General features: G+C 37.7%; 1 protein-coding gene across 1 annotated transcript in view; it reads left to right on the top strand.

Moving 5' to 3' along the window:
• Positions 1–9748, top strand: part of LIN28B (lin-28 homolog B) — a 70288-nt gene extending 60540 nt beyond the window's left edge. Inside the window, exon 4 of the mRNA XM_066608060.1 lies at positions 7687–9748. Within this exon, the coding sequence (XP_066464157.1) occupies positions 7687–8056 (370 nt within the window). The 3' untranslated portion in view covers positions 8057–9748. The remainder of the gene's footprint in view (positions 1–7686) is intronic.
• Positions 9749–12916: the final 3168 nt, after the last annotated feature.

Here is a 12916-nt window from a genome sequence, read left to right as displayed (position 1 = left end):
TGCTCACGCTTACTATGCATCATCTATCCCTCCCGGAAAGGGAACCTGTCGTCTGCCTAAGGCACTATAAACTAACATATGGTGCTGTGAGGGCAGGTGATAGGGAGACGGGTGGTGGTGTTTTTTGTTGGTTTTCGATACTTTGCCACTTCCTGGTTCCCTCGGTGCCTGCCTGCAAAGTCTGCTTGCCAGCTGAAAATATTTGGTTTACACTTTCTTCATTGTCTCCTTTCAAAAGCAAAAAAAATATTATTTTCTTCATCAACCTTAGCATATAATGACTTGTTTTATGCAGGACAAGCTGTATTTTCTTTTAATGACATAATTTAGGCTGCCTGTCCACGGGCGTTTGCGGTATCCCGCGGCAGATTGCCGCCGCCCGGGAGCAGGAGTCGGCAGACGGATCTCCGTCAGCCTTATGTAATAGATAGGCTGACTGCGGAGAATCGCATTATGCTCTCAGCGGGATACCAGCTGATGGCTCCGAGAACAAAGCAGCTGTATGCAGATGACAGCGCTCCCGCAGTCTTCTGCATACAGTGGCCACCTTCATTTACACACTAATAAACTCTAAGTAGCTAAGTGATTGCTCAAAACTGTAACTCAAACTGCCGTTTGAGCAATTTTTGAATGATCAGCTTTCTGTGTAAATGGGCATATACTGTAGATTTTGCTTAACATTTTTGGGTCCATGGAGCTTTTTGATCACTTTAATTTTTTTGTGTGATAGTGATAAACTGCAATTTCTGTAATCTGTATATTTATGACCTACTTTAGAGACCTCTGTCACAAAGATATTCCTATACATGTATTCTGGCATCTACTTTTTTTCTTTTTTTGTTCCCTTAGGCCCCCTGTCCACGGATGTTGCGGTATCCCGCTGACTCTCTTCCGGTCAGCCCTATCTGATAAGTTGACTGCGGAGAATCGGGGAAATTCGCAGCATGCTGCGAATTGCCCGCCGCAAGCGGAGAATCGCAATTCTCCGCTCGTGGACAGTGTGTCAGCGCTTTCCATAGCAGTGGAACAATCGCTATGGAAAGCTTCAGAGGGTGTGATTCGCCCATGGACAGGCACCCTAAACTGGTTTTGCTTCATAAGAACAGAAAACACCTGAGAGACTGTATAATTTTGTGCGTTTGGTGACCTGGCAGCTGCAGTTACAATGGAAAACTGATTTGCTATGAACGTGTATTTATTTGCATGTTTGCAATGCTGGCATATACATACTAATTATTTTTATGAAAGTGTTTTTGTTTTTTTTATTTTTGTGTTTTTTCTTTCCGGAACAATTAAATTCTAATTTTGCCTTTGGATGCATGGTTGGTTTTGTTTTTTTTTGTCTGGGTGGGATTAATTACGTTGTCTGTAGTGCCATATATCTGCAGACAGGAATTACTATGTCGTTCTATTTCAGATTAACATTTAATGATTGCTTTGGACATTGCTTGAACTTGTAGATTGAAATGGCGTTCTGCACTTTTAGAGGCTTGCATCACAATTAAGAAAATAAATTCTAAAGCAAAATACTCCTATTCCTTAGCAGCAAACTAATAGTGACAATGGAAAGACATTTTTCCTCCCCTCTCTCCTCCTCAGGAATGTTGATTCATAAAGGCACTCATCACTTCCTGCTATTCTCACTTAATGTGCAGTTTTGGTGCAATCATGTCTTTGCATGTTCCCTTTTACAAATGTTCGGTATTTGAATGCTTTAGTGTAGGGGTTTCACCTGATAATTTGAATTATTAGATTGCGCTGGATTCCATCTACTGAAAAGCATTAAACGTGCTGTTTAGGACAATGTTTCACAAAGTATCTGCTTTTAAAATAAATTAAAGAGGGACTTCACACTGCAGACATTATTGTATTGATATTAGACCTGATGAAGCTGGCGTACTTGCGTTCAAAGCTGACTAGACAGCCATTCTGACATGAATCAAAGTTTTTTTCTCACCTGATATTAAAAAGGGCATTTAAACTACATGGTGAGTGAGCTCAGTTGTTTAGTGTATTCAGAGTTAAACTCCATTATGTATTTATTTCTACCTAGCCTAATTGACAAACTGCTTCTTTCAGTGTACTTTTTACTGCAAGCTACAGTCTTCTTGGTTCTTTCCGGCAGCAGCTTAAGTGTGCAGTTACCCTTTCCAACTCAATGTGCTTATTTCCCTCCTTCCTGTATAACCAAGGAGACTGCAGTCTGTACTAAAAAGTATGTGTCCATTTATAAGCAAGAAAGTATACTGTGCTGGGCTGCAGGTTGACTCTGAGGTTTATTCTAACACGATCTGTATGAATGGGGTTTGTATGTTCTCCCTTTTGTGGGTGGCATCAGATGAATGTTGGTGCAAAAATATTCGCTGCAGTTTATTTGCACTTGAACGCAGTTTGAACATGACCCTAAATCTGCATGTGTCTGCGCATATTACTCTACTTTTTGAACGCGCAGGGCCAGTTCACACGTGTGTAACACACCTCTTCTGTGGGATTTAATGGCTATTTAAGCCTAATCAGGTCCAGATGATGTGTTCTTCTTCCTACATTTTGTGCAGTGTCATACCCTTCTCCTTACGTGTTTTCGCACCTGCCATAGATTTCTACATATGCAAAGCGCAGGAAAATAGAATAGGACCTATGAGAATTAACCTATTGCAATCAATGGGTTCTATTTGTTTAGCGTGCACAGATTTTGCAAATGCAAATAAGCTCGTGCACCACCCTAAGTACTCTAATTTCCTCTCACACACCAAAAATTTACTCAGAGGTTATGTGGCTTCCTATGAAATTAATTCACTGAGAATAGGAAAATGAGCTCCTATGTGGCAGCCACTGACTTTCCTGCTCCACAACTCTTCTTATAACACTAATTTCCAAGCTATGCTTTAAGTGCCTTGTATGAGAAAAGCACATTACAGATAATCATTGTTGTATTATACTGTGGGATGCCTCTGTATTACCGAAAGGATACTTTTTGCATGTCAAGTCTGTAGGATTCTTTGGATAAGTTCGGCTCCTTGGCTGATTCTTTATCCTTTTAGCTGAAGTAAACTTAATAGGTTGACCACCAGATTTGTCAGTAACCAGGCTTTGTGTGCCTTTATTTAATGGCCAAAGGACCTGTGAAATGCACACTTCCAATCTCATCTCTATAATTGAAACATCTTTTGCTCTTAAAGTCAGTAATACAGTGGTGCACTTTCTCCGTGCATTGTGGATGTTTATTCAATGTCCCATAAACAAAGTGTGTTTGTGGTTTTGCAGAGTGTGTATATATAGGAACTATTTTATGGGTATTTCTACCTCTGTACTAATCTAAATTAAACCAAATTGCTGATATAGAAGTTGGAGAGAGGCAACAGGTGTATTTATATCTATGTAGGTTGAGTGAACCACCCTCAGCCACCCCCCCACCCCCGACCCCCAAAAAAACAAAAACGCATCCCCTCTGCTAATCAGTCGCCACACTAGTTGCTTATGATTGTTACATCCTGTCAGTTATAGAAGGAGGAGCAGCTATGGTGTCACAAACAGCTGCTTTAACCAGTACAGTACCATGCTGAATAAGGAACATGAGCATTCAGAGGTGCACATGGTGTTTGGTCAGAGTTCTTTGCTCTAGATTTATGGCCATGCATTTTTCTACCGTAACCTTAGTTACTAGAAATTGTATTGATTCATTATCTATCCAAAACTATAATGCCAGAGGATAATACTGTATTAGTACTTGCAGAATATGGATTTTTTGCTGAACAGAACTGCTTGAATATTTTTAAATCATTGTGCTGAATAGGATTTTAAATATGTTGCAGGATGGCTGATACTTTTTAGAAGTTTTCCTATTTTGTTTTTATTGCACATATGAGCTAAATGGATTGTGCCTCTTATTTTACATGGGGTTTGCAATTTGCTTGGTCCTAGATAGTGATAACCTGTAGTACACATTCACATCTGCATTAGGGCTTTAAGTTACAATTCATTTTCTCTGTTTCATTTTGGAGCAGAAAAATGCAATAAAATGAAAGTTTCCCATTAATTTTCATGAATTTAAAAAAAAAAGAAAGAAAAGGCTTTGTTCGTTTCTATTCCGTTAGGTTTCGTTATTGGTTTACTTTTTTTTTTTTACCGGAACAAATTGTGCTACAGACTGCACTATTTGTTCCGATTAAAAAAACAAACGTAATCAATTGGAAGCAAACTGAAAGCATTGCATATTTTTTTCTAAACCCATTGAAATCAATGGTGAAAAAAGGAATAGTTTTTCTGTTTTCATTTTATTTTTTCTGTTCCAAGACCAGAACAGAGAGGGAAAAAAACAGTGACTGAAACACTAATACAGGTGTGAATGAGCCCTTAGCTAGTTTATTTTCTTGTTTCTTATACTTTAATGTTGGAATCAGATCTTTGTATCCCTGAGGCCACATTGCAGTCTCTAAATCCAGAAATTTAAAGCATTCTTTCAGTGGCTCTCTAGTCATGCTGTCCTCACACAGCATTGCTGTAAAATCTAAAATGGATTAGGTGGGTTAAACATTTCACTATTAAAATAGAGTCATTTAATTGCAGTAATAAAAGCCATTTTTGACATTTTTTAATCCTATTTACCGAAGAGACCTTTCTGCTGTAATGCCTGTATTCTAGGTGTACCACCGCCAAGTATACACACAATAACATCACCACTACTACTTCAATGATAAAAGCAATGGATGTCTTTCATTTGGCTATTTTAAAATGGTTAGTTATAACTATAAGCCAATCCCAAATAGCTGCCACCTGATCTGACGTGTCTTAGTTTATGGGGAATAAAACAATCTTTTAGAACCTTGTCTTATAACTCTGTTGTGCTGTTCCCATATTATTCCTCCTAGAAATGTATGATTTAAAGTGACAACTGGGTATTGCCATTCATTGTAAAGTTGCTACAGTTGCAGGAACAACCCCCCCCCCCCCCCCGCCCAACTGGTAACGCCCAGTTGTCAATGAAATCCTACATTTCCAGGAGAAGTAACACTGGAACGTTACAATGTAGATAGAGTTCTAAGAAAAGGTAAGTTGAAATTGTTATTTCTGGGCAATGTGAGTATTTGCAGAAGTTAAATACTTACAACCGTTACACTGTCTATTTGCTCTGTCACATCTTAGTACTTATTTATTACCAGTCAACGAAGATCGTATTACATGAACATATAGCTATTCATGGACCTATGACAGTATTTCCTGCAGTATCTGATCACTCCCCTGTGTGTGTGTTTTGGTCATCACTGAACCTTTTTTCCTCTTTAATAATGTTTCTGAATGCTCGTTGGTCCTTGTGGGTTTTGTTGCTGTCATCTTACGGCTTTAGTTTATTACTTAGTTGTGTATCTCTTGCCATAATTTAACTCCAATACATTTGGTGTTGGTGCCTTTCGGTTTGATATAAATGCTGTTTTATCATGATTTACACACTTAGAAAAAAAAAAAAGAAAAAAGATTGATTGCCATGACCAATTATATTTTCCAACTGGCAGCTGTGCTACTTGAAGGCCCTAGAAGCAGCTGAAGAGACGTTTCTCTGTATGTGTGCTACATGAGCCATCATTAATAGAGGTTTGTGCAATGTCACTTGACAAGATTATGTCAAAGACCTATTTTTGTTTTTTTTTTCCTTTTGTGTATATAGTACACTAAAACAAAAGTAAGACAAACGATGTTAATGTTGTGGATGGTAGCGCAGAGTTAATATTAATCATTGCTTATGAAAAGGGTTTACACATTTTACTGCAAATCCTTAATGGAAAAAAACAACAAAAAACTAAAGACTGGCGTAATTTGTGCTGTTGGTAAGAATGATTGACACAAAGTGAACCATACTCAAAAGGATGGAATAAATGCCTCCCATCCCCCTTTGGCCAGTACTTATAAACTGGAGCAGATAGCATCTGAGGCATTGCCTCAGCAGGGAAGCAAATGTGATGGGGGTTAGGAATCCGGAAAACGACATTGTGCAGTAATTAGAATTTTTGTGGGCAATAATCAGTACATGCTATAAAATCTGGATGCACCAACTTTAATACCTTTTGGTCAAAATGCACTTGCAGCAGTAAGTATTGCAAAAGTGTGTTGATTGAAAGAAGGTAGCTGAAGAGCGTTTTTTGGTCAATTGGTGACGTGAAATGGTTCACTGAATCAGATAACACAGTGCATACCATAGTGACTGATTAAATTGATTTGTCCATGACAGCAGGCGGCACCACTTTGGAAGCCCTTTAACCCCTTCTCTCTTGGAGGATGAGGTGTTTGTGAATACCTTTTAACATAAATTTCTGTGTGTGTGTATATTATCACAATCTAAATGGGCTACAGTAATACATATATCAAACAGAATGTGTGCATTTTCTTCTGGACTTGGTAATGTTTCTATTCCATGTATGTATGTTTATAGAAGGATGGATATTTTAAGATCTATTTTTTAAGTTGTGTTTTAGATGCTTTGAATGAATATGAAATTTGAAGAGAATGTAACAGTGTACTATAATTTCTTTCTTTTCCACATTTTTTATGTTGTTGTAAAACATGACCATCTAGATTTATGAAATGTTTTTTCCCTTTTTTGATGATTTTATCTTCCTCAAACCATTTACTCTTTTTTCTTTTTCTTTTTCATTTCTAAGAGTACGACACAAGTCCTATTTTTTTTTTTTTAATTTAATAAAAAAATCTAAAAGGTTGATATTGTGAAACTTTTATAAGTTGCCCAACAAGAATTTTTAGTAATTTCTTAAAGAATTAGGCCTGTCTTCAAAATGGGTTTATTTTAAAAATAAAAAAAGGAGTTATACATATTTGAATCAGTGACTGGTTTTACTACTCTTTATATGATGTATAAACTACACTCTGTACAATTTTCATGAAGCCGAAACCAACATTACTGCTTTTTCGACTAGTAGGGAATGCATATGTTAGAATGATTCTAAGACCTACAGTAAGTATTATAAATACTGCATTAATCTACATTAACTGAATACTATATTTTAATGAGTATGTCGCCCCCTTGTGGAGCTCAGGTTATTTCTGTTTCTTTTTCCTAAATTAAAAAAAAGGCAAATAGCCAATTGTTTTAAGTCCTGCAATTCGTCTATTTGTTGGTTCTTGGTATTGGAAAATTTGTACTGTTCAGTTTAAAACCAAATTTGAAGTCCAGTAAGTCGTGTTTCTTGTTAGTAAAAGAAAAAAAAATTTGTTTAGGTGCAAAACTAAATTGTGATTTGAACCTTGTAAAAACGATAGTGTAGTCTTTAAAGACTTTATATACAATTTGTCTGCTTGGTAATTATGCGTGTTAGCACATTATACTTTTAGTTGATATTGAACTTGGCTTCAGTTTTTGGTGATATGGATACAGGTTCTCCACTTATGTGATTCTCTACTAAATATTAAATATAATAGGAAGTCCAATATTGTCATCACTGAGGAGTTATTACACTATGAAAACACAGGGCTATTGGTCACAAACGACAAGGGAATAATGGCATCCATCCCATAGTAGGTTGTTGATGTGTAGTGACGCACGTAAATTGTTGTAAAGAGACGACATACAAGGACATGGAGGAATATACACTTATAACATATTGTACACCTAATTAGGGTAGGGATTGAGTCTTGTAATCTTTCAGGTTTATGCAGTGTCTCTCTTTTGTTTTACAGATGCTACAACTGTGGTGGCCTTGACCATCATGCTAAAGAATGTAATCTACCTCCTCAGCCAAAAAAGTGCCATTACTGTCAAAGCATAATGCATATGGTAGCTAACTGCCCCCACAAGATGGTTCCACAACATCCAGCAGCCTCTCAGGGAAGATATGAAGCAGAACAGCAGCCTTCCACTTCTGCTTTTCAGCGAGAAGGAGGAGGGGCCTTTGGCTATTCATCTCCATCATATTCTCAGGAGGGAAGATCAGAGCACTCAGAACGTTCAAGCAGGTCACCGCAAGAAGCTTCCTTAAGTAAGATATCTACATCGCCTGAAGAACAAAGCAGAAAGGGGCCTTCTGTTCAAAAAAGAAAAAAAACTTAGCATTGTCTCGGGGGTCTCCCTTAAATTTGCCTTTTCTGGGATGTTCTACCTCATATAAATACAGGGGAAGTCATTTCATTATTCGCAACTGACCTGGAATTTTAACTACTGTTTCGGAACTGTGAATTTTAAAGACGAAAATAATCTGCTAATGGACAAATCACTCCAAGCAAATTTGAACATGCAGGGTGTTTATACCTCATTGTGTGTGTGTGTGTGTATGAATGAATGTGTGTGTGTGCACCATGCCCTTTAGTACACACGAATATATTTTTTTTTAAAAAGGAGTATATATGGACATGTATATATATTCGCAACAATTTGCATTCCCATTCTTGGCCAACATATGAAGCAATATTGATTGTTCTTCTTACAGTTTTCTCTGGAACACTCCTGCTATTTATTTTATTCTGCGCAACCAGTTTGTGAGTGTTGTGGTGTAGCTTGTGATTTGACACCTGTAGTATTACTATATCCCACAAGGGGTTCTTGCTTTGTTTAGTCTTCATCTGTTAGAAAGTGTGACTTTGTCAAAGCAATATTTGTTAGCTATGTATGATGTCCGCATACTGAAATGGTATGTTCAGCCACGAGAAATGCCAAAACACACACACAGATTTAAAGTGCTGTGCTTAATATAACGAATGATGTGTGGATGAAAAGTAATGCGTTATCAAATGGAAGAATCTCACTGGGTTAGTACTGAGAATCCAATACCCAATAGCAATGTATACTGCCGTTTGTGCCAGCTATTATGAGTGGAATCATAGTGACACACAAATTATTTTAGATACACAATGTCTACTGTAACTGTAAACAGTTTTGTGTAATGTGTTAGCATAAGCACATAATGATGAAGTCTTTACATGAGAACTGCCTCATGTTGAAGATTATCTATGCACATCATACCATGTTACAGCTCATGAGCCGTTACAAAGTCTACTTGCACTGCCTTACATCGTGTGCTTCTAGTTATGAAAACTAATACAGGCAAAGGCCCAATGCCCATTGATGGATTTTTGCTGAGGAATTCACGGACGGACGCCAGCCGCAAATTCCATAGCAATGTCCGTCCATTGACATGCTACGTTAAAAGATTCTTCCATGCCCACGAGCAGAAATCATTTTCCACTCACGGGGAAAAATCGCAGCATGCTCTATTTGGTGCCGGAAATTGCACGGACGGCCTCCAGTGCAGTCAATGGAAGCCATCCGATCCGCGGCGATTCCAAAATGTCAGTTTTGAAATCACAGCGGATCCACGTCATCACTGGTGCGACGGCCGAGACACTCGTGGTCGATCCGGACAGGTGAGTATGGGTCTTTGGCTGGGCACCGGGTTTGATTCTGCTGTGAGATTTCGCAGTCAGAATCTGACCTAGCCGTGGGCATGGGGCCTTGTTGAAGGGCCAGGAACAGCAACCAAACTGTTTAACCTGTGCTGAACAAACGATTCCTCTGTTTTTCCTGTAAGTTTCTATAAATGAGCCCTACTGTTATATGGTAAGACATACAATGATTTATTTCCCCTGGCCATTTGCTGAATGTAGAATGATAATGTCTGAACGGAACCTAAGTGTAAATAGTTACACATCAAAGGCTAGCATGTTATGTTACTATCTTTGTGTTTGCAAAGTAGTGTCATATAGTACAGTGCCATAATAAGTCATTTATTTAGAAATTCTATGTGAATGTGTGTGGTTATTATATAGAATTATAATATATTCACATATAACACAATTTTATTTTCATTATACAGGGTTACTATTAAAGAGTTACACTTTCAACTTTATACATAGAACCAAAACCTTCAAACGGGTGGGGGAACAGAGTAGTGGCATAGAGTTGGGATGAAAGTTTTTGCAGCTGCAGCCTTTTGTGACATCAGCATCACTTTAGCTCTCAAGGAACAAGAAATTTCAGAACACAGACTGTTTATGCAAATAATTATTTGGGACACCCGTAGCAGAGGAACAAGTGGTTAATCACAAGGCTCGGATAGAACATTTGTAATTTAATCATACAAACTCAGGGCGGCTGCACACGACCAGGTTGGATTCCGCATGCAGGAGCCTGCAGTGAAATCCGACCCTATGCCCAGCTGGCATCTGCGTGTACCTGACCTTCTTCTGTACAAACAGTGAGCCATCAGACATGCGCAGTACTGTTTTTTTTGTTTTTTTCGTTAGTTTTTTTTTAAATCCCTTCTTTCCAGCAATGTGTCCTTTCTGCAATGTGATTGCAGAAGGGCCGCGGGTCGGACAGCTCCCATTGACTTCAATGGAAGCCGCCCGTGTGGAATCCACACTGAAATAAAGCATGTTGCGATTTTTTATTTTTATTTTTTTCTTCGAACGGAAATCACAGAATTAAACTTTTTTTTTTCCATAGTATGCTATGGGTGGTATTTGCTGTAGAATCTAGAGGCACCATTTCCAATCCAATTTTTGATTCAAGGTTTCCTAAAAAAGGCTTTCTCTTTTTGCTGTTATACAATGGTGCCATCTGCTGGCTAAAGCCAGTGTGTGTGCACCAGAGCGGCTCAGACAGAGGAGTGGCTGGCAATAGACGGTAAGAATACCCTATCCGACGTCTTCTGACATTGGAGCTGTATAAGCTTCAATCAGAATGTAGGAAGACGTGAGCCAGTTGACTGGAAAGGGTTAAACATACAATAAACAGCATGTAACTATTTTGGCTGTTAATAGTGCCTGTAAATAGTTCTTTAAAATGCTGAAAGTGTCTTTCTTTTATAATAACCCTGTATATATATTATATATAAAATTAGATTTTTCTGACATCATAAGATGTTGTATTACCTTATTCAGGCCGACTAGTATGGAGCTGATTTACTGATGTGACTTATTGCTATATGTGATATATAGCATTTTAATTGCAGTTTATGATTTTGGTACCAAACTTCCGTCATGTTGTCTTTTTCCAGGTTAGTAAGGTATGCAAGTCTATGGGAGAGCATGCACATAGCACTGAAAAGAGTCAGATTATTTGTCTCGTGCACGATCTTCAGTGCCAGGCAATAGGGGGATACAGGGAGCGGGTGATTATAAAAAAAAAAATACATCACCCAGCTCCCTGTCACGTCCCCTAACCGCACCATAACTTAGCTTGTGGTGCTATGGGGACGTGGCATGTTCCTTTTATTGTGAGCCATGAGGCACAAAGTCTTAGATCTCTAGAAGAAGGCTCCTATGCTTATACTAATAGTTTGAGATTTTCAGCATCCTTACAAAAAAAAAATAATCCTCTTTCAAAAGAATATTACTGTCATGAGTTTTACATCAAGTGTGTCTATATGAACTAACCAATCCTTGTGTCCTGAATGTATACATTTAAATTGGGTAACGCACATTGCAAGGTTTGGTTGCAACTTAAAAGATTTCTAGTTACTAAGAATTTTATAGGCTGGAGAATATTTTGATTCTTTGTATAAACTGCAATTTTGTATGTTTTTTTTTTTTAATATTCCTGTGCATTTCTATTCTCTCGAAAGGACTATACATTTGGTTTTCTATAGTGCTACTGCTGATTTGGATGTCGCCCAGTAACTAATCATTATAGCAGCTTTGAGACCTAATTTCTCCACTCTGCTTGCTGGGTGTATATTTGCTCAAGGCAAAGCTACACTGGGCAAATATTATCACATCTGTAAAGCCAGCTGTTTCAATATGAAAACACCATGATGTAGATAAGATTGGTTGATTTCGTGATATTACAATATTGATGCTGCTCATCATGATTATTGTATCCACTGGCACATGTCAAGTCACTACGCTTGAATTCCATGAGTGTGCTTTTTAATGTACAGTAGTACTGGTAACTGTATTTTATTTCTCGTTGTGGTCTAAGGCAAAGTTTGACGATATTGAATGTGATGAATTCATGAAATGCTTCCTTGCCTTTTGTAAAGAAAAAAATGTCTTATTTAAGTTATGTAGATGAATCAAAGTAGAGTTGAATAACCCGAATACCATGTGCTCAGAGCACACGGCATTGTCCTGATGCTTCTGTACTGTGGCTACTACAGCAAGTGCTTGAAAGAAAATCATAATGTCACTGTCTATGAAACCAAAGTGTGTGGAATTTGAAAAATGGGTATTCCCTGTTTAATTCGAGCTCAGAACTGGAATGTAGTTGTCGGTCAGGCTGTCACTGCTCCTTTCACCCCTTTAGTTTAAACTACATGGAATCTCTAACAAAGTCAGAGTGTGTGAGGCTGAAACAAAGACCTATGTCCATCTGGTTCAGCCTATTACCCCCCAATGTTAGGCCTGCCTATGTTAACACTGGGCTTTATTTTTGTATATGAGAATTCTATCACTATTTCAAAATCTACTCAGGACTAAGAACTTTGCTCAGGGAATATACTATATGATATCTTACTTCCCACTACCCAATCGTCTACAGACCTGTTGTATTCGAACAAACTAAATAGATGTAGAACATATATCTAATATATTAAGTGTTGTATTCTGGTATTAGTAACTACCTCTCATATTTCATATCAACCCACAATTCTGGTAATCGCATACATATTTTTGTTTTTTAAAATCCTGTTACCTTTTTAAAACTGTTTTATTAACTATGTGGATATTTGTGATTTGAGTTTTATTTTTGACTGTATTCACAATGCTTACATTTTGGTGTTTTTTTTTTTCCTTTATTCTGTTTACAGCAAAAGGCTACCTCATTCAACCATATAGCATATTATAGTCTTCAAAACGAATAGGTAATTGTAGTATCAGTGGTACATTTTTAAGTCTGCTTTAAGTTTATCCTTTAAAAATGAATGCAATTTGATTAGGGCTGCAATAGATGACATATTATTTAATTCCTATTGAA

This window comes from Eleutherodactylus coqui, chromosome 1 (assembly GCF_035609145.1).
Source record: "Eleutherodactylus coqui strain aEleCoq1 chromosome 1, aEleCoq1.hap1, whole genome shotgun sequence".
Classification (NCBI taxonomy): Eukaryota; Metazoa; Chordata; class Amphibia; order Anura; family Eleutherodactylidae; genus Eleutherodactylus; species Eleutherodactylus coqui.
Note: the sequence above shows the minus strand (reverse complement) of the source record. Positions and strands in the feature narration are given on the sequence as shown.